This window comes from Larimichthys crocea, chromosome II, assembly GCF_000972845.2.
Source record: "Larimichthys crocea isolate SSNF chromosome II, L_crocea_2.0, whole genome shotgun sequence".
Classification (NCBI taxonomy): Eukaryota; Metazoa; Chordata; class Actinopteri; family Sciaenidae; genus Larimichthys; species Larimichthys crocea.
The window spans coordinates 8,932,723-8,955,106 of NC_040012.1; the positions used below are offsets into that span (position 1 = coordinate 8,932,723).

The 22,384-nt window shown below is 42.4% G+C and overlaps 2 protein-coding genes across 2 annotated transcripts in view; both read left to right on the plus strand.

The window, feature by feature from the left end:
- prkci (protein kinase C, iota) overlaps positions 1-9,104 on the plus strand; it is a 33,372-nt gene extending 24,268 nt beyond the window's left edge. The window contains exons 11-18 of the mRNA XM_010739988.3: positions 425-511; positions 627-762; positions 902-989; positions 2,889-3,014; positions 3,465-3,544; positions 3,827-3,916; positions 7,010-7,125; positions 7,207-9,104. Of these exons, the coding sequence (XP_010738290.1) occupies positions 425-511; positions 627-762; positions 902-989; positions 2,889-3,014; positions 3,465-3,544; positions 3,827-3,916; positions 7,010-7,125; positions 7,207-7,294 (811 nt within the window). The 3' untranslated portion in view covers positions 7,295-9,104. The remainder of the gene's footprint in view (positions 1-424; positions 512-626; positions 763-901; positions 990-2,888; positions 3,015-3,464; positions 3,545-3,826; positions 3,917-7,009; positions 7,126-7,206) is intronic.
- Positions 9,105-15,875: 6,771 nt separating this feature from the next.
- The window catches only part of skila (SKI-like proto-oncogene a), a 32,852-nt gene continuing 26,343 nt past the window's right edge, over positions 15,876-22,384 (plus strand). The window contains exons 1-2 of the mRNA XM_019266277.2: positions 15,876-16,727; positions 18,171-19,451. Of these exons, the coding sequence (XP_019121822.2) occupies positions 18,330-19,451 (1,122 nt within the window). The 5' untranslated portion in view covers positions 15,876-16,727; positions 18,171-18,329. The remainder of the gene's footprint in view (positions 16,728-18,170; positions 19,452-22,384) is intronic.

A 22,384-nucleotide genomic window follows, 5' to 3' on the forward strand; every position in this document is an offset into this window, starting at 1 on the left:
AGGATAAATCTGTGTGGAGAAGGCAGCGCTTGGCCCTTCCCTCATTACCACCACTGATGTTTCCTCAAGCAAGGCCCCTTAACCCGCAACCGCTCCACTGGTGCTGCTCAGTGGCCAGCAGGTCAGACTGTGGTTGTACTGGGCAGCTTCCAGGTGTGAATGTGATCGGGTGTTGCTCCTCATGAATAAATAAAAGTCACATGGATTGAGGAGCTACCTGACTATACTAAGCTACAGATCATCGAAACACCTCTTTACATAAAATTCTTGACACCTGATGTTGTTGATAGCAGATCGTGTCTAATCCAGTCTCCCTTCCTGCGCTATTTTCTTAGTTTTTGTAGGATTGGAATTGGGGTATGTCAGTTTAAAAAAAATAAATTAATATAGGATATATAGAAATAAACTTTGCTTCTTTCTGCAGACTGTTCTTCGTTATTGAATATGTGAACGGTGGAGATCTCATGTTCCACATGCAGAGACAAAGGAAACTCCCAGAAGAACACGCCAGGTAGAATCAGGCTGTCTCTGTCACATTGTTTGTCTCATTAAAATGAATAAGATTGATGTCTTAAGTGTCTTTTTTTTGTTGTGTGGTTTTGAATACACCTGAATCTCTTCTTCAGATTTTACTCAGCAGAGATCAGTTTGGCGCTCAACTACCTCCACGAGCGGGGAATCATCTACAGAGATCTGAAACTGGACAACGTGCTGCTGGACTCCGAGGGACACATCAAACTTACAGACTATGGAATGTGCAAGGTCTGGTTTGCAGTTTACCGCATACGGATGATTGATAACACAATGCACTTTGGATAATAGCACCTGTAAAACTGATGCGTAAGTGTCGGTTTACAGCTCTCTGAGGTGATTTCACAGCTGATGATCTCTGTTTTTTCAGGAGGGCTTGAGACCAGGAGACACAACGAGCACTTTCTGTGGTACCCCCAATTACATCGCCCCAGAAATACTCAGAGGAGAGGATTACGGTGAGAATTACAACGCACAAGCACTTACCAGAAACGCTATCGCTTTCTTTGCTATGATACAGAATATGGGGTATTACACACTTATGGCTGGGATGCTTCTCTCAGTCATATTTATGGCTGCTTCAGCGATAATGTACCTGAGTTATCTGTACTGCTTGAAATGCCTTCTTCAATTACAAAACATATAAAAACAAAAACTTGAAAGGATTTCTGCAACAGAAATCAGAGAAACGAGCTTAAAATGAGCAAATCAACTAAAAAAACAAGCGAATAGAGTGAATGAGTGAATGAAGCTCTGTCTGAACTCATTTCTTTATTTAGTGTTTTGTGTATTGGTTAAAAGAGGTTGGCTAAGAATGACTAACAGTATATGAGTCAAAGTTCACTCCTGTTTGATGCGCTGTAATAATTAGACCCACCTCTATACCTTGAGGCTGATTTATTTAGCGTACAACAACAAAAGTTTACAAGCTGCTTGTGTGGATTCTGCCTCTTTCTTTGATATGCAAGAAACCATCAAAAAGGGAATTACATGTGGAAAATTGTGCCTTTGGGAACGATCAAATTTTTAAATCTGGTTCCCAGATAATAAAATATTAAATAATCTCTGACACTAACAAATCTCTGATCAAACCTTTGATCTCGCCTCACTCTTTTTTGATTTCATATTTTATGATCCTCGTCTCATCTACAGGATGTGAACGTTAAGTAGGCTGTCAATAAAATGTGAAGTGTTTGTTTCTCAGCTGACAAAAGATCATTAGTCATCTTTGAGCTGTAGTTATAGTTAGGGTTCCAAAAGGATTCAGATTTGACAGGTGGATTCAGTACTGGATTTGGATTTGACTAGATGTGATATCCCCAGTTTCATAGTGCAGTAAGTCTGTTGTAAATATGGGCAGTTGTGTGAATGTGTATTTATGATTATATTACTTCTGATCAAAAACTAGCAAGTTGACTAAGTCAATCCCAGATTTACTCTTCCATCACAGTATACATGTCGTTCAGAGAATTGGATAAACAGCCGGAGCATGGCCGTTACTTTTTGTGGCACTGTCGCTCTCTCAACAAAGAGCCACTTCCGGTTGACCTGTACTTATCAGCAACAACAAACTATCTGACGGCATTGAAACAAAGATGTCGTACGAGGAGATGGACGATGCTACAGTAGCGTACATTTCATGCATTATTTTCCTCCTGTCGATTGACCTTTTCCGGCAACAACATGACTATTTAATACGACGTCTCCTTTCACTTCCGGGTGAAAGCCCCAGCGGAACTTCAATGCAAAATCCGATTTAGATCCGATTGAGTATACATGGGGTTAAAATGCCGACTACGAACGAATTTTCTAGGTGTTCTTATCAGATTTTGAGATGTCCGTTATAGTCCGAAGTAGGTTGGACTAAGGTGTTTACAAGCATTTTAAAAGTCCAAACTATGTCTGATACGATCAGAAATTCGAATTTTTTGCTGCATGTAAACGTACTGATTGTCCTCTTAGCCTCTGACTTGGTTACATTGGCCACTTGCTCAGCTCCAGTTCTGGCATGACACTGGCTCTTCTCCCCGTCAGCACTCCCCCAAACCCCGGGCCTGAAAACCGCCCCTACCAGAGGTCCAAAACACCTGTGGTCACGCTGCCTATAGTTAGTGAAATGATGTTGCTGACTTAATATATACTGTAAAGCTCGAGCAGCAAAGTACGGGATTTGTAGTCAAGGGATCAACGCATGCAAAAGAAACACTGGCATGAAGCTTTTATGGTGGGAGTGGTTGCTATAGTAACGCTAAAATACTGGTATGCTTTGTGCAGTAATGTACAAACGTATGAGATGCTGAAAAATGTGCTTTAAAATGCAAATATATATATGTGTGTGTGTGTGTGTGTGTTTTCAGGGTTCAGTGTGGACTGGTGGGCGCTTGGCGTGCTGATGTTCGAGATGATGGCAGGCCGGTCGCCTTTCGACATAGTCGGGAGCTCTGACAATCCAGACCAGAACACAGAAGACTACCTCTTCCAAGGTAACACACACACACACACACACACACACACACACACACACACTGTGGTGTTCCACAGCTCCGTGGAAGCATCTAACACCTTTACATTGACACCTTTATAATGGCCACTTCCCCCAGTCGCATGCACATGCCATCTGTTGCAGGCAAACGTGTGAACGCATGTGTGTATTTTTGTCTGTTGTTATTTCATTGTAAATATCAAAATGTCTCATTGTTTTCTTATAACCGCCAGCAGAGCGTTGGATTGTTGGGAATTAAAATGTAACCACTTGACAGACAAAGTCATATCTTGAGACACTTTTATCAAAAGGCGTCGACACTTAATTGAAAGGCTCGAGTTGGAACTCATAGCTGCTGTGTCGGTGCCATCCTCTGTCATTTTCGCCTCAAGGGACCGTCTCGCTCACCTCATCTCACCACTGTTTTTTTTTTTCCTCTCACCTTCTGCAGTAATATTGGAAAAACAGATCCGAATCCCTCGCTCCTTGTCAGTCAAAGCCGCCAGCGTCCTCAAGGGATTCCTCAACAAGGTAAGACGGGGTCACACAGGCCCGGATCTGTCGTCAACACTGCTGCACTCTGAGAATGACACTGTTATGGTCTTAGTTAGAGGCCCTCACTGTGTGACTTCTCCTTTCCCTCACATCTTCTCACCTATCTATGATTCCCTTCACCAAAATCCACTCCTCTTTTAAACGTTTCTTGCAAATTCTCGCCTTCTCCACATTTCCTTGCCTCGTCGTCTGACTTTTCTTCTCTTCCACCACCATCTCCTACCCTCTCTCACCCTCCTCTCGCCCTCACTCCCACAGGATCCCAAGGAGCGTCTAGGCTGCCACCCTCAGACAGGCTTTGCCGACATCATGGGCCATCCATTCTTCCGAAACGTCGACTGGGACCTTGTGAGTCATTCTCTCGTGTTTTTTTTTTCTTTCGTTTTGTTCTTCTTGCCTCGTTCGATGACTCCCATCATGATTTTCATCATAATCTCGAATGAATGAAATCGATACATGACGGCCGCCAAATAGGTGAAAATCAATCCATGTGCTGATCCTGCGGAGAAGGAAAAACAGAAAGCTGCTGCGACTAGACAGCAGAAGGTCAAATCTAAGTGCACGGGGTCACCTTCTCCCTCCTGCCCCGCGGGTGTAGAAACTCTGTCAGAGAGAAGGGTTATTAGTGGCTGGATGAGATGTCATGTCCTTGTAGAAAGCAGAGGGAAGACTGACAACAGCAGAAATGGACACCAAGATGTGAGACAAAAATGGATGTACATTTCCTTTTGGATTTATCAGAAAGAAGTCGTTTGAGTTATCCGATGAGGGGAAACAACCGTTCATTGTGATGAGGAAGTCATTGATCAGTCTCATTGTTAAGATATGGTTTTGTTTCCCTGTGAAATATTGAACCACGCTAAGCTTCAGTGATGTTACAGTTGACCTCAGAGGTTGGTGTCATGGTGTGTATTTACATTTAGTCATTCAGCTGACTCTTTTTTATCCAAAGCGACTTACAAAGAAAGGGAAAGAATCAGTGCGATGATGCGATGTTTGTGCATCAATAAGAGCTCGTTCCACCAACGGGGAACAACAGACGAGAAAAGTTTTGATTGACCGGAGCGTCAGGAGGGTGTTAAAGGAATCGAGTGACGAGATGACCACAGCCTGTGTCAGGAATTGGGTAGCATGTTGATTCAAGTTAGGTCAAAAGTAAAAGTGTATGTAAAGTGCAAAGCGGCACGACCTGGCAACCGAGGTTTGTATCCTTGGTCATCGGTACACTGACATGTTTCTTTGTATTTAAGTATTTATATTTAAAAACTGACTGGTTATGACTGAGGGGCCTGTATTTACTGTACAAGCTCTATAAATAAGGCTGACATGTATATTAAACATCACTGAGTCACTTCAAGGAATCCAACTGAAAGTTAAACGACAACTAAAAATACTGGAGTTATTCATGAAGCTTCCTGTTCTCAGTTTTCAGCGATGAGTAGAAGTTGTAATATAAGAGTGAATGACTGTTTTATGACAGCCAGAGCTGTAAAATGAAACTTGTGAAATGTCTTCTAGTTAGTTAGTGTAACTGAACAGACTGACAAACTGAGCGGGATATCATTTTAACATTTTGTAGTAGGAGGTTATGATTATTATTATTTTCTTTTTAATTATTATTATTTATTTTTGATTAGACAATAAAATGAGTAGAATCATAATCACAACTTTTGCAAGCTGAAAAAACTAAAGGTTTGACATTTGTGCTTGAAAAACGATAATTGATTATCGAACATTATTCGAGACACCATGGTAACTTATCAATTGGCCCTGATTTCCTATTTTCCTATTTTTTTAAATATATAAATACATATGTACACACACACATATAAACATATATCAACTGATCGTCTCTTCCTGAATGTAATAAATTTATAATCTTGATAATTATAGTTTAATTTAAACCGATGTAAATGGAATTTAATTCATTTGTTTATAAAGTTACACAGTCCTGATAAGGATAAGCAGTTATGAATGAAGTTACCTTGATTGTATCCCTTTTTTAAACCGCTAAATATAAACGTAAATGTAGTTTTAGTTTTAACTTTTATTGATTTATTTATTTATTGTTAATTAGCTCAGTTGTTCTAAATGAAAACAGTTTGATATTTTAAGAAAAGACAGTGCATCTACGTCTGATTGTACACGTGTTATTGATCAGGCCACATTTCATCTCCTCAGGCTCAGACAGACACACATGACCTTAACAAATTGACAGACAGACACGCACTGCCGGGTGACGTGACAGACAGACGGACAGACGGGGCATCTCGCCAGAGATCACCATGACCTCTTTCTCCCTGTTTGGTCTGGAGCAGGAACCCTGCAGTCGGTCAGAGTGTCTGGAGGGATCAGCTTACACCCCTCCCACCTTCCACCCATTTTCCCAACATTAACCTGACTGTTTGCCCTGCAGTGCACCTGACGGCCTGCAGGGGGAGCAGTCCTGGCCTTTCAGACAAGCAGTGTAACAGCTGAGAGACAGCTGAGACATTACAGTACACTGATGAATGAGTTCAGAGACACTGAGTACATCAGTTTTTAAGGACTTGAGCTTTTATTTTGAAGGAGATGTTGTTGGTCAATCAGCTGTCATAAACAAGATGGAAATCTATGAAATAAAATAAGATTTTAGTGTCTTTATGTTAGTATAATCCGAGCTCAGACTATTATCGATTAATCAGTACTTTATTTTCCCGATGAATTCATCAATAATTTAGTCTATGAAATATAAATAAAGGTGAAAAATTTCCAAACTCTGAGAATATTTGACTATGACGTTCAAACTTTTACACTGTGTATCATCAAATATGAAGCTCTGCAAGTACCGCCATTATGACAGACATCTAATTATAGCAGCGTAGGTCGACCAGGTTCACACAGCAGGCAGATTTATTCCTGATGATGAAATGATTATTTATTGTCGACTGCTGTTGAATCCTGAACGAAACCAGTTCAAGAACCAGAGCTAATGTGGTGTACTTTTGATCTGCACTTCTTTCTCTAATATTTCCTGTTCGGAGCCACGATTGCAGAGTGTCTTTGAACCGTTGATTTTTACTTCTGCTTTCATGTCTTACTGTCACATTTTAGGCTCCAAATTAATCACTGATGTATGCTCGCTATGTGGAGGCACGCTGAGATTGAAACAAAATATAAAAAATGGATTTAAGTTATTTCATTTTTAAACATTACTTCAGAGATCCCTCCACCATAGTTTGAGAACCAGCGGTCTTAACATATGAGGAGGAAAAGCAGCAAATCCTCATTTTTAAGAAACTGTAATAAAATGTTTGACATTTTTTCTTGAATAATTAATGTAAATATTCATCATTTATTAAAATACTCTGTGAACTCTTCAGTAATTGTGTGTTTCTAATGTCAGTAAAGACAAATAAAGTTGTCTAATCCCGTTTCCTGATTCTTGTTGTGTCGTTTCAGCTGGAGCAGAAACAGGTCGTCCCTCCGTTTAAGCCCAACATCTCAGGGGAGTTCGGACTGGACAACTTTGACGCCCAGTTCACGAACGAGCCCATTCAGCTCACGCCTGATGACGAGTGAGTTCCCGCTTTATCATCTGTTTTTTATATATTGTGTAACATTCAATAAACCGATGCTAACCCTGTTTTTCATCGCAGCGACGTGGTCAAGAAGATCGACCAGTCTGAGTTTGAAGGATTCGAGTACATCAACCCACTTCTGATGTCTGCAGAGGAGTGTGTGTGAGGGACATAGCATCTGTGCTCACACTCACTCACTCTCACACACACACACGCACACACCAACCACCCACACACGCACTCATGCACGAGTTACGTGGCGTCTCAGTGTCCTCAAGCTGCATGGTTACGAGACAACCTGATGACATCAACCTTCTGTTCGAGGGCCGCACATGCACAGTAGAACGCTTATTTGCCAAAACCAGTCTCACACTCAGCCATTTATAACCACTTGCCCTTAAGCCTACCTTCTTTCTTAATTATTTTTATATCATGTAAATCTGCACTGATCAATTTTCTCATCGGAGGGGCGGCCTCCTTATCGGTAGCCAACGAGGCTACAAAGTTCTTCCAAGGTTGCTGTACACGGGGAGCGGGGATCGGGGTGAGGCACGGCCCCTGACACATGAACTGAGCATCCTCTCCTTCCAGCTGGCGGGGTTGTTTTCAATGCATATTTTATTTGTATATATATAAATATATAGGATCTCTATTGGGATAATGTTAGACAAGGCCTTTTTAGCATCAAGCCACAGTCGTCAAAACTTGACAACTTAATCATCGTAAAGTCATTTTTGAATTGGTGGCAGCACCCTTCCATAGAGGAAAGACATAACACTAGCCTTTGAAAAAAAAAAACGATAAAAAAGATAAAAAATCTATATATTTTTCTCATTTTTTTTAATTTAACAACATAGCAGTCATTATATATGTTGTTCTGAGTAACAGAACCAAGATGGTTCAGTCTTTGTTGTTTAGATGAATACACAACAACATCTGGAAAACAGAAGGTGTCTGCTTCAGGTCCTCTCTCTCTCTCTCCCAGAATGAAGGAACGTTATATAAATCTATCGAGCAGCATCCAACCAACACTAATAACGAGTTAAAACTCTCAAACTGTGAATGAAAGAGCTTGCTATGCAGGGGGAGGAAAAAAAAGGCTGGAAGAGTAGCACAGAATACCTGAACACCAGAGCACGGGTCACATTTATACGCTGTGCAGACGCTTTCATGAAATCAAAAAGATTCACACAGGACCAAAAAAAACATTTTTCTGAAAAATGTCTTGCTGGTACGAATTAGAAGGTACAGTATAACAAAAAAGGAAGACTGCTGTCCCGAGTCATAGAATTTATATATTCCGTTTTTTGTTTTTGTTTTAATTTTTAATACTTTTGGAAAACATATGGTCTGTCATCTGTTTTTTTTGTACTTTCTCCATTCCATGTATGTCTTTTGTTGTAAATTTGAAAAACACTAAGTGATTGTTGAAACGAGAGCTCGGTTGGAAGTCCAAAGCTATGACACACGCGGTGCAGTTTTGGTCCTCAAACGTGGCTCGAAAACTGTAAACTGTCAGCTGTGCTCTTTTTTTTTTTTTTTTTTACCATATTGAACTCACAGTTCATTTTCTAAATTTTGTAAAGCATACAGAGGCTCTAAAGAGTCGCTCTCTACCCCTCTGACTGTATCAACACTGACGGTGCGTGAACATCCATGAAGACTTGTCTGTTCGACTTCTTGGAAAATGTTTTAGGGCTCACGTGGTGATCGGAGGAGCACGTTCATCTGTTACATTTTACTTTTGTTATCATTGTTTTCTTTTTTTTTATCATGAATCAAATTTAATTTTTTTTATCACTACATTGATTCCAAAATGTCACTGGGTGAACCCAATGGAAACACTATTTGTTGTACTTTGTTGTGTTTTGGGGGTGTTTTACCACCCAGAGGACTCTGCTGAACTTTATTATTAGTGTGCAAAGAAAAAAAAAACAGACGGTAAAATAAACATTTTATTTCTCTCCTTGTGGTAATACGTGTGTGTGTGTCGGTGTGAGTCTGTTTTTCATTATGAGGAGAGCTCTTGAGCCAAACAGCTGTATGACGTCTGCTGTGGCACCAGAGTTGTTTTGTCGAGTCTGACAAAATAACCCTGATGATGTCAGGTTCCAGTGTCGTTGGAGTTTGACCAAGTGGCCGGCTCCACAACGAGTCAGTCTCCATTAAGTCCCCATGTTAAAATGTCCAACTTCACAGCAGAAACAAACATGTTTACAGTCTGGTACAATAAACAGTTTTGGTCTCTATAGCTAATTTTCCCGTTCATGACAACTGTACTGAGGGTGAATTTATATAGAAGTCACCTGTTCAAATTATAATAAGGCTTAATTATGCATAATTAACAGTGTGGCCACTTGATGACAGGTAGGTGCTGATACATATGACTTGTTTCACCAACCAGGCTTCATTTAGTCCACCTCAGGCCTCCTGATGATCCACAGATTTTGAGCTCTGACGTCACGCACACTTTGTCTATTCTTTATACTGTCGGTGTAAAAGTCTAATGAAGGAAGCTATTATGTTAAGCATTATGGGAAATGTAGGATCTGGTGTTTTTGGAGCATCACCCATACCAGGGACTAAAAGTGAGGATAACAGAAACTCTACTGCTCCAGTTTTACCATTTATATTCTCATACTTCTTTTAAAATATGATACTAAATTGTTGAGTGTCATTTGTTAAAATTAAAAATGGTAGAATAAATTCAGTTCCCCTCTGATATAAAAACCTTTTTTTATGGTGAGAAAGTGTTTTTTGTTGTTTGTTTTTTTCCATTCATTACAGGCAGACTGTTTATGGAAACTACATGAATTCAACCAAACCTGATACTGCTGAATAAAATGGAAACTTCCTGGTAGAGATCCTGTTTGCCAAAGAAAAAAAATGAGCTGTGCTTTGACCAAGTTTCATAACAACAAAAAATATTACAGTGTGATGTGACACTGGTGAACTGGAGTTGTTTTACAGACTGTCAGTCCTGCTAAAAACTTGAAGTCTTAAGCAACAAGTCTAAATCTCACATTAACATGCCCTAAATAAAAAAAACTCACTAAAAAGAGGATGTGTTTTGTTAAAAAATGTTGCACCGTTAAGATCACGCAGACCTGCCTGAACAAACCTGCCCGATCTGGTTTGTGATCATTTCACAGCTGAGCCCAGACCTGAGCTCTGAGCTCCACATGGTCGTCTGGAGCGAAGGGAATTAGGTTTAGTCGTTAAGCTTGAGCTTTTCCACTCCAGCTGCTCGTGTCTCTGCAGGGTCACGTGATTCCCGCCTGGCTTTTAGAAGGACCTCGTCGTCCCCAGAGGTTAAAAGGTCATTGACTCCATCGCTCTCCCCTCTGCCCTCACACGGCGCAGAGCGTTCAGAGGTGGAGAGAAAAAAAAGAAAAAAAGGGTCACGGAAATGATGACGTGTCAGAAATAATAAAACGGATTGATTTGTGTGCCGCAATAAGTCGCACAATGGTGGACGGAAACCCATTGTGTGAGGCTTATTTCACACACTGCGCCACTAAGGCATTGTAAATTGTCTCAATTGAACCAGATTTTGTGGAAAATTACTCTCCTTGTACGCGATTGCGCGAGACAAACACAGCACTGCCGCACGCAGGACGAGGATAAATGCCTTTGCATAATTCTGTATTCCCATGATGGTATGTTTGACATTGTTCCTGTGCCCTCTCCGGTGGAGAAATGGGGGTACGCCTCCCCAGGCACTGTGGTTCCACATCACCTTGTGGAAGACACAGGGAAGACTAACCTTGTATAATTAATGATGTAAAACGGAGGAGGATCTGAAAAACATCCTGTTTTAATTGCTCTTATCTTGTTGGGTGTTTTATTCCATCCCTGAAGGGATTAATTAAGCAGCAGAAGAATCATACTTCGTGCTAAACGCAAGCCCTTAGAAAAACACACACTCCAATTTAAGGTATACTTGTTTTGCTTGGCACGGTCTTCACGCTCTATGCACTACATATACGGGGGCTCTTGACTGTAGCACTGAGATAATGAGTTACTGTTAAACACACTTGGACCACTCTTCCTTGATTGTAACGATACAAAGGAGGCATCTCGAAATATAAAAACCATTCGTTTCATTAGCTCACACTTGAGATGATTCTTCATGACCACCACTTCAGAAACCCTACATACTCGGTACAGTGAATGGGACTTAAGTAGTAGTAGTAGTAAATAGAATAATAGTAACATACGTCGATTGAACCTGTAGAGAAACACTTGTTTGAAGGAGTCATAGGAGAACGAAGGGCCCTGAATGAGCAATGCAATCCCGGTTGTAAAAGTGGGTTATGTTATGTTGAATGTCATGCAGCGGCGATGGAAATTCCCTATATGATGTTCATGTCACAGTTTCAACTGCCGTTATGACACAGTTAGTCCTTTTATATGTTAACTACCACCACCTAAGAATAGATCTAAGTCAAGTCTCTCAATAAAAACACTTCTCACATGCCAGATGTACTTTGAATCTTTGAGTTATTGATCACTGTAATCACATCCTGTCTGTACTTGTCTGTACTGAACATGAGTCACATGTTAAATATTACCCACACAAATTGTATTGTGTCATATAATTCTGTTATAATGTCCAACCAAGCGGCAACCACTGTGGCTGTGAAGTGAAGCCAGAGGAAGTGGTAAAAACTGCTGTATCTTCCACTGGAGGCTGGATCCAGAAGTGACTCAGTCTCCATAAGTCCCCATGTTAAAATGTCCAACTTCAGAGCAGAAATAAACATGTTTACAGCCTGGTACAAAAAACAGTTTTGGTCTCTATGGCTAATTTCCATGTTTGTGACAACTGTACTGAGGGTGAACTTTTATACAACTCATCTGTTCAAATTGTATTAAGGCTTAAAGTCATGCATACGACGTTGCGTATACGCGTATGGCTTCATTCATCTCACCTGAGGTCCACCGTTGATCCATGTTTTAGGCAAAAGTCTAGCAGGCAGGACTACTAACATGGTGGCAGCTGTTCGTTCTTTTTAGTGTCAGTGTGTCCAACCCATTTAAATTTATGAGGGTAGATTAAATTATAGAAGCCCATGTCGCTAGAACATAATACAGGTCAACAACACCACAAACTGCAGCCTCCAAAACTAAGATGAAACAACACGTTTAAGCACAAACTGAATGTATTGCATTAAACTTCATTAGTTTCAGCTAGGACTATGTAATAAACTGGCAACTGTGTTATGACACATTAAAAAAATCACATTTACGCTGCATAAAAGTACAGGATTAGATGCACACACACATAAAAAAATGTAAATATATTCTTAAAGTGTTGTGTTATATTTAGAGATTCATGCTTATGAGTTGTGCAGCAAGAACAGGCTTAACTCATCTAATGTTACATGTTGAGGAAATATTCATACGCAGGCCTTTAGACATGCTAGAGGCCGCTAAGAAAGAACCTAAATACACCAATCACCACACAGCAGGACACCATTATGGGATAATAGGTCCAATATAATATTATTTTTATGATAAAGGGCCACTGTAATGATCCCACTTAATCTATCTCCTACATTAGATTCATTTATGTTGAATGGTATCGCCATGGATACAGTCTTCATGTGAAGAAGATCAGATATCCGCTATGAAGTGACCGATCCACACTAAATAGTTTCTCTGTCAATGTTATCGTACACTAAAATTCAATGTTTCCGCTATCGGTTACATTCATTCAGTCAAGTACGGGCTGCTGACTCAACACCGAGCGATCACTGCTCTCACGTTACTCTACATAAAGATGTTTCCAGTGAATTGAATCGGTGCCACCCCGGCTACATACCAGACATATTTCCTCACTGACGAATGAAATGGGTGTGCTACATGGGATACGTTTAAGGTTTATATGGAAAATTAAAAAAACATGTTTATTCATGTATGTGACTCTGACCGATACCAGGTTCTGTTCCAGCTATGAAAGATCACAAACCAGGATAAGATGTTTCCTGGTTTCAGGCCTTGAAAACCACCTAACAGTGTTTACAATTTGAGCTTAAACTATTGGTTGATTGAACAATTATCAAAATATAAATCAGTGACAGTTTTGGTAATTGATTATTTGTATTAAAATTGTGGTTTCAGCTTCTCAAATGTGAAATTTGCTTGTGTTTCTTGTCTTGAATGACAGAAGTCAAAGTTTGGACTGTGGGACAAAAACATTTGAAGGTAATAATCAGCAGATTAATCATGAAAATAATACATTTGAAGGTAATAATCAGCAGATTAATCATGAAAATAATCTTTTTTTTTTTTTGTACCAGGCTGTAAACATATTTATTTCTACTTAAGTTGGACATTTTAACATGGGGACTTATGGAGACTGTTTCGTTCTGTAGCCAGCTTCAAGTGGACGTTTGAGGAACTGCAGTTTTTAGCACTGGCTTCACTTCACGCTTGGTTATACCTCAAGAAACCACAAGAATAAAACTGTGTTTAACATTAATCCATGAGTAACAATAATCTATTGATATACACTATAATGATATATTTATTTTTTGTATGTATCTTGATAATACTTACATACTTTTACTTAAAGCAATATAAATGCAACTTTTCTACTTCAAAATAAAAGCTTAAAAATCACTTGCTACACTGACTTGTAATCAGGTAAATGATGCCTCCGTCATGGCCAATACAACTGTTCTTACACTATATAACATACATACATATATATAACACACACCAACTGTGTCCATATTTATGTAAGCGGCGTGTAAGTGAATTGGACTCTGAAACTGGAGGCGTGAAACTTAAAAAAATACCACATTTTGTTGCTTTAAGTAACATTTTCAATCCAGAATCTACTTGCAGTGAAGTAGTTTTACAGTGAAGTTTTAATACTTTAACTTTAGGGTCTGAATATTGCTGCTTCTGCTGTGATTGCATCAGTTTGGTTGCATCATTTTGTCTACCTCCTGTAAGGGCCAAATGATGACTACCTACTCTGTCAAATAAATGGGAAGTCAAATCAGACACACACTCATCAGGGCTGAACGTCCGCCTTAAAACTGTCTCAGAGTCTGCGGTGAAGGCATGTGTGTGTGTGTGTGTGTGTGTGTGTGTGTGTGCGTGACCTCGGACCAGCACTTCAACAAGCATCATTACGCCAAATTACAGATACATCCACTGAGCAACTCAGGACATATTTCAATATCCGCAATTGATCCCAGACAGGATGTATGAAAACGACTGTGAGGTGTCTGCCCCCAGGGTCCACTTAGTCGTAAGTCCAATAACAGTTAGACAGAGTCTCTGCTAATGGAGAGGCTTTTCAATGTGCAAGTCTGTTACACACTGTCTGTGAATCTCAGCCCCTCCACCATCGTCCACCCTACCTCATCCTTCAGCTTTTTTTGCTTTACCTCTAATGAACAATCAGTGCTGGTCACAATATTGCAAATATGAGATTAATTTACTCCCCACAGTACACCGAGTGATGTTATTACAGGAAAATCAATGTCCCTCTTGTTGTTCTCTGGGGCTGGACAGGGTGTATGCACATCTGCTCTCATAATACAACTGCTGACCTTGCTGTCAGAGAGTGAGCCAGAGAGAGAGGGAGGGAGAGAGAGAGAGAGAGAGAGGGAGGCTGCGGCGGCGAAACGGCCGACGGTGTTGTTTATCAAAAGCTTTATCAAGCCTCTCTGCTCTCGCAGACGTGTGACACCAGACTGTGGGTCAGTCAGACAAACCAGGGTGTACTCCAGCACAGAGACAGGGCGCGATAACGTTAAGATTTCATACACGATACTCAGAAATCAAGCGCTACGGGAATTCAGCATCCTTCAAATGAGCACACACACACACGATCTATAATTCATAAAATCTCACTCCTGACTTCCTCATAGTCAGCTTTTATTAACTCCCACCATCACTGAGGGGACAATAGACCATCTCGGTGACCTCTTGACCCTCCATAAAAATGGGGAGGGGGGGTGGAGAAGCCAGCCTTTTTGCCCACTGAGTTTGTCCTCTCTTATCCTCTCTCATTTTCACAAACTTAATGGAAAACCAACAGGACACACACACACACACACACACAGAGATAAAAAGCTGCTGTCATGTCAGTTCATGCCTTGCAAACGTCAACCGAGGCCATGTCAATAAAAGCGACCTACACCATAAGTCAAGCACAAAAACAGCTGAAGGTGAAGAGGTTAATTATTAGTGAGATACTAAGTGAGTAAATCAAATAAATAATAGAGAAAATTTAGCTTTTTTTTATGTGCAAGAAGAGTGAAGTGCCTTTAAGGAGCTCTTAAAGTCCCCCAGTTTTGGTATCCATTGACGGCTTGCTGTTGACATCTATCTCCCCTCCTCTGCTCTGCTCGCAGCTTTTTAGTGCTGCTGGATGAAACAAATCTCTCCCTGGCCGTGTGAGACAGACAGACAGACAGACAGGCAGACAGACAGACGAGACACCCCCGCATAGTTTCCGTTAGCCGGGTGACGTCTCCGCCTCTCAGCCCGTGTGCAGTGTGACGTTACGCCGCTGTAGTGGAACCTCTAGCTGCATCTTGTTGACGGTCCGCCAGGCTTTTCCAGTACTGAGAAGACCACGGGCGAGTGAGGACGACCCGACACACAGCGAATCAGGCAAGTGTTTACGCGATTTAAAATATATATATATACATTTAAAAAGACAGAGTGGACATACATTTAAATAGTGGTTTGGTTGTGTTTTGTGTGTTTGTGTTTGAATTGCTGTGTTTAGTCGCAGCAGACGGACGGAGAGAGAAGGAGAGAGGGGGGGGGCGAAGCGACGCGAAGCTAGCCTGCTCGTATCGCTCTCTATCGGGGGGGTTAGCCTGCTCTAACGTCGGTCCTCTCGCTTAACCAGCTTTAACGCTCACCACGGCTGCCTTTTAATACCACAGTAGTGCGTTTTAACAGCCCCCCCTCTCTCTCTATGTGTTTGACGTGTGTGCCAAGTTGTTTTATCGCTATCATTGCTGGGACATATCGGGTTAAGTTAGCCTGCTTTCAGCCCGCTGTGTGTTGCTGGTTAGTCGGCTTCACACAGCCGACCGCACCGGGGTTAAGCTGGAGGAGGGGGGGTAGCTAAAGCTAAGCTAGCGCAATTAGTACTGAACGTTACAGACAAGACAGCGATTTAATTGATTTTAAGGCACATATTGCGCTTTTTAAATAAAAACTTTAACCTGTACGTGTTTCTTATCGACACATATTTGATATTTTAAAATAATATCACACATATATACAGATATATATTAATTAATGTGTAGTTTAAAGGCAGTTTGACCGTTGGGAAACGTTATCGAACGTTACCTGTGTGTTTGACATCCAGAGCTGGGGAGGGGAGGGGAGGGGGCATGACGCGGTTCTAATCACCCCGCGTTGCCCTCACTAAAGTCGGCTTGAGTGCGTGTGTGTGTGTGCGCGTCTAAACGCTCGACCGCCGGTGCCTTCCCCTCAGACCAGACCAGACCAGACTGTGTGTAGTGTAGACAGTGAATGTCATTATCAGCGCTGTCTGCATACCAGTGCCGTCGTGGCGAGCCAGCAGAGGAGAGGAGAGGAGAGGAGGAGGCGAGGTACAGTTTGCAGAGAGGAGGAGGAGGAGGAGGAGGTGGTGGAGGAGAAGGAGGAGGTGGTTATATACGTGGTGTCCTTGCAGCAGCAAAAAGAAATAGAGGATACCAGACATGGAGGGTGACTTTTAAGATTTAAAAGATTTCCTTGTAGCTGTGTGTGCTTGTGGAGAATTGTGCTATGCAGCGATGCAAGGTTGGTTGGAGGTTTTTTTTTTTTTGGAGTCCTCCAAGTAGGCTGGGGAGGGGGAAGAAGAGGCAGCAGCCGACCCCTCATTTAATGTCTTGATTTTGCAGTATGTTTTTTTTTTCCCCTTACATTCATCCCACGGTGGTATTTGCCATTAAAAACGCCCACAAACATTAAAACCGCTTCGGAATCAGAGCTGGAGGTTTTTTTTTTTCTTTTTCTTGCACCACCGCAGCATTTCAGTCGGTGGAAAGAAAAAAGAAAAACGATGGGATGCTGATTTTTTTTTTTTTTTTTTTTTTTTTTTTGCAAATGCATGCAAATTTAACTTACTGTGACCAATCTAAACGACCAAATCTGATTTTTTTTTTTAAATAATCTGTTATAGCAGATTTATAAATCAAATGCATCCAAAGCGCACTACTCGTCTCTCTCTCTCCCTCTCCCTCTCTCTCTCCCTCTCTCTTGGTGTCATACTGCTGCAGTGGCCATTATCATCTACATTGCGTTTTTAAAAAATTAAGAGAGGACACACACGCACACTGGCACTAAGGGTTGTTGTTTTCTTATCACAGTGGATTTATTCTGCAGTATAAGTTGAGGGGGGGACACACACACACACCGCTTTCCACACTGCTGTATGTCAAGCTGTGAAAGGTCTGAGAGGAGGGGACGACTGCTGTTAACGCCTTTATCAATTGTTTTTCATGGAGTTGATAGGGTCAGCATGGGGTAAGCAGACCTAAGGGGAAGACACAGTATGCTCGGGGAAGGGCACTTTCATTTGCTAAGTGAAATGTTTTTGACCATTGTGTCAGCCTTACATTAACAATGTAATGGGAGAGAGAGAGAGAGAGAGAGGGGTTTTCGCCTGGCTTGTCATGTCTGGTCAACTGGTTTCGCTTGTTAAATTTCTCACTTGAAAAAAAAAAGTTTGTTTCTAACAAAAACCTTGATGCAAATATCCCCCGGGGTTCAGTTACAAGGGCTGAGAAAGCCCTCGTGTTTGTGTGAAGTATGGTAATGGCCATTTGGTTTAGTGGTGCATGCAAACAGCCATTGACCTCTTCAGCCCTCCAGCCGGGACAGCAACCATAAAACATTTAAACTCCTTTATGGATATTTCATGCTCCGCAACATTTTTTTTTTACGAGATAATCTTCGGTTTGTTTATTGCTCAACTGGAAATTAATTGATTAGCTATAGATTGTATAGTGACTGTGATTTTGTTTCTTTGTTTTTTTTTTCATGCCCAGGAAGCGGATCAGAACATAGAAACCTTCGCTCACCATCATGCATGTGTTCAACTACCAGAAGATTTGTGTCATTTGAAAAGACTAAAGGAGAAAAAAGGACTCAGAGGAATACAAGAACTCAGTAAGCGCACAGAAACGACAGTAACGCAGTGCTTAGACATGGCCAGCACCCAGACCAGTTTGAAAACCCCTTTCAAAGACTTGACCTCATTCAAGGGCAACATGAAACGGCTGTACAGAGAGCGACTGGAAGACGCTCCCATCAAGAAGCGAGTGATGGCGGAGATCAACCTGAAGCGTCGCAGTTTGGATTCCCTCCCCAAAACTCCTAAAGTCAAGAGGGAGCACATCGAGGATATGTGCCACGACTCTGACATGGACCTGGAGGGCCGGGCCGAACTGCATGTGGTGGGCTCTGCTAAAGCCCTGGACCTGAGCCCCGGACTTAAACACACCCTGGCCCAGTTCACCCTCAGCAGCCAGAGCTCCCTCGGGGGCCCAGCTGCCTTCTCGGCCCGCACCGGCCACGAGCATTCCCCGGCCGGCATGCCCCCTCTCCCCTCCCCTCCCGTCCTTGGAGGGGGCCCTCTGCTGGTTCCCTGTGACAGCTCCACCGAACTCACCCACTCGCTGCTGGAAGGAGAGTCCATCTCCTGCTTCGTCGTCGGGGGAGAGAAGCGGCTTTGCCTGCCCCAGGTCCTCAACTCCGTGCTCCGTGACTTCTCCCTGCAGCAGATCAACACTGTGTGCGATGAGCTCTACGTCTACTGCTCACGTTGCGATGCCGAGCAGCTGCACATCCTCAAGGTGCTGGGCATTCTGCCGTTTAACGCGCCTTCCTGTGGCCTCATTACGCTGACGGATGCGCAGAGATTGTGCAACGCTCTCCTGCGTCCTGGAGCAGCATTGCCCGCCGACCCCAGCGGTAAGCTGTCGACCCAGGGCCTGCTGAAGGAGAGCGAAGCCAGCTTCCAGGTGGAGCACCAGTGCCTGGGGAAGTGCCAGGGTCTCTTTGTGCCCCAGTTCTACACCCAGCCCGAAGCGCACTGCATCCAGTGCGTCGAGTGCCAGTTGCTCTTTTCACCACAGAAGTTTGTCATGCATTCACACAAGTCACCCGATAAGAGGACCTGCCACTGGGGCTTTGACTCAGCCAAGTGGCCCTGCTACCTGCAGCTTGCCAGGAAGTACCAAGGCACGCCTGAGGAGCCAAAGCTCAAGCAGCTCCTGGACGAGGTCAAAGAGAAGTTTCACTACAAGCTTAAGAGGTCGCTAGACAAAGTAAGTGCACTTCTGAATGATACCTGTGTCTTTGCTTGTTGAATAATGTGCTTTTAAAGTATCTTAAATTAGATGCTCGTTGGCCTTCTTTCTTTCTTCTCACTTCAGCCTCACATTCTGTGTGCTCAGCAGGTTTGACCAGACTACTTTAACGGCTGGTGTTTTCTTAAACCAGCGTTGACCTAGTATGTGTTTTGTGTGTGTGCCTGGGACAGGTGGTGACATCTGCCCGGCCAGGTCTGATCAGACGAGGTTAAGCCAGCTGGCCACAGCTGAAGGGGAAGTGCATCATTTGTCCTCTTGGGTCAGCTTGAGGTCACTGGGAATGTCACTGAACAAAAGGCTAATATAGGAAGAGCCTCTTTAAACCCTCTATTAAATCTACATGTCAGCACTAAATTGTTAGACCTTTTTATGTGTCTGTAAAAATATTTTCGAGTTTTCGTTCTGGTGGTCTTTTTGTACATCGCTACAAAAATAAAAAAATGCAAAGGGAGATATCAAAAACCACAAGTAAAAAGCATTTCTCTATCATTTTACGGCTTCTTGCTCAGCAACTCAGACAAAATACAGTTACTTGTTGAGATAAGATAATTAGTTGACTTCCAGGAACCTGAAAGAGAAATGGCTTCGTGCTATAACCAATAGTTATCAGTGAAAGCCAGAATGACGTCCTTCAAATGATTTTAACGATTTATTTATTTTTGCTGTTAAGTCAATGCAGTATCTAAACCACAAGGGCAACTCGCCTATTGAAAAGTCAGCATTCAGTCAGGGGAAAAGCTCTAGATTGTTTCCCTGCCATTGACTGGTTTATGTCTCATGACCTCCCTCTGACCACAGCGGACTGCCCTTTTTGTGTTGCTTTGTGGCTAAAGGTGGGGTTGTGCTTTTGTCTGCTTGGTGTGGTTTGTTCACACTCAAATCTACCAGTGATTTTTTTTTTTTTAGTGAAGAAAAAAAAATCCACCTTTAACTAGCAAACAGAAACAGAAAGGGGTTCTACCACAGCAACCCTTGCGGGTGAGATTTATTTGTGATAGTCGTACAGCAGGCAGCAGGTTAAGTGAGAGACTGTGGAGTAGAGGGGTCGCAGTGTGTATTTATAGTGTGCACAGGTGTGAGTGTGCACATCTCTGAAACACAGGCCACACGTTTTGTGTTGTTTGTGTACCTGAGAAAGGGAGAGATGCCTTTGCTCCTTCTCCGTCTGGTTAATTTGGTGTGTGAATGTGCCAGAAAATACTGTCTGCTGTCTGGTCTAAGCATCCTGACCGCATTCCTGTCTCGCCTCTTTCCAACTGTCCTCTTCGTCTTCCTCTGTCTTGGTTTAAGGTGCGTATCTAGGAGGACAATCTCTGTCAAAGGTAGAGGTATTTTAATACCACAGAGGAAACATGCTCGCACAAACAGCAACACACCACAGACGTACAAAAACATACGCTCAAGATGAATGATAGTCTTTTTGTGTGTGTGTGTGTGTGTGTGTGTGTGAGACATTGCCAACCTCTCTGCCGCTAACTGGAGGCTAGTATGACGCATCTTCGTCTCTCTGTCTCACACTTTGCCAGGCTCTCTGGAGACTCTGTCTCACCACAGTTTCAGGTGCTGTCTCCTCTCTGTAGGGTGATTTCTCAGTCTGTGTTTTTTCCCTTTTCTGCTGTTTTTGTTTCCGTTTTTTTGTTGTTGTTGTTTTTACCGTCATCTGGCGGCATCGACTAGATTTTATCCTGTTGTCAAATTAATTGTAGAAGTGAAAACGGCAATGTCTGTGTCGACTAAATTCCTGGAAAGACAGTCGCCTGTGAGCGTACAGGAAGCAGGTGATTTTTGGCATTAGAAGAGGATGCCACCCCTCCTCCATCCCCCCCAAACTAAGCGGATGTGAGGGTGTGCGAAAGGTCGGCGGCCAGAGAACAAGTTGACCTGGCAATGTCCTGCTTCACTCAGCTCGGGGAGGGGGGTTACTTAGTACCTTCCAAGTACAGCCACTCTCTGTTTATGTGTGTTTGTGTAATGAAAGTGTGTGTTTGACTGAACAGGAAGTGAGGCAGACGGACATGTCTCTCACCCAGAACATCCTCTAGACACTCAGTGTCCAGCCGCCTTCACTGCACTGGCTGTGTGACTCATACTTTCCACATCCCAGTGGATGTTAGTGGAAGGCCAGCCAGGCAGCTTATAGTCACACATGCTTCTTAGAAAGATGGCTTTGCCTCGGCGTGTTGGTCTAACCCCGACTGCAGACCCTTTTCCCAGCGGTCCTTATTTACACACAGTGTCAATGTGCACATTTACAAGCGGTTCATGGTTTTACCGGAGAGCTCTGGGACCTCTAAAAGAGAAGAGACACAAACAAGGGGAGCCTTCTGGAAGTTTTTTTCCCCACCTTCTCCAATCTCTACTAGTCCCATATCCTGTTAGGTGTGTTTGGTTTGAGAAGGCGCAGTTAAAAACTCCAGAACACGCTCTATATAAATGGCACTTTGTGCCTCAAGGCACTGCTACCCTGTCTACTGATCCCTGCTGTGTAAATACTTTGCTAGACGGACGCCACCAACAGACAGCAACAATCCGAAGCCTTATCTCAAGAGTTACTTAAGTATCTGACAGACGATGAGTTCATTTTGCCTCGAGGGCTCGTGATGGACAGTTGTACTTTCCACCGACACATCATCATTGTCGTCATTTTTATTGTTTTTTTTTCCCCTCTCTCTTTCTGACAAGGCAGAAAACGACACAACCTCCCATTGAAGATCTTTTTTTAATTTGGGCGGCGTGTTTACATGGCAAGTCATCAGACAGGCTCCATCGAAGCGGCGTATTACAAAACATCTGAATTACAAAATCCCCTGTAGTACTCTCATTAGGTCATGTTATGTTTTAACATATTAAGGGATTTTTTTTTTCTAAAAACTAAAACTTTCTGTGGC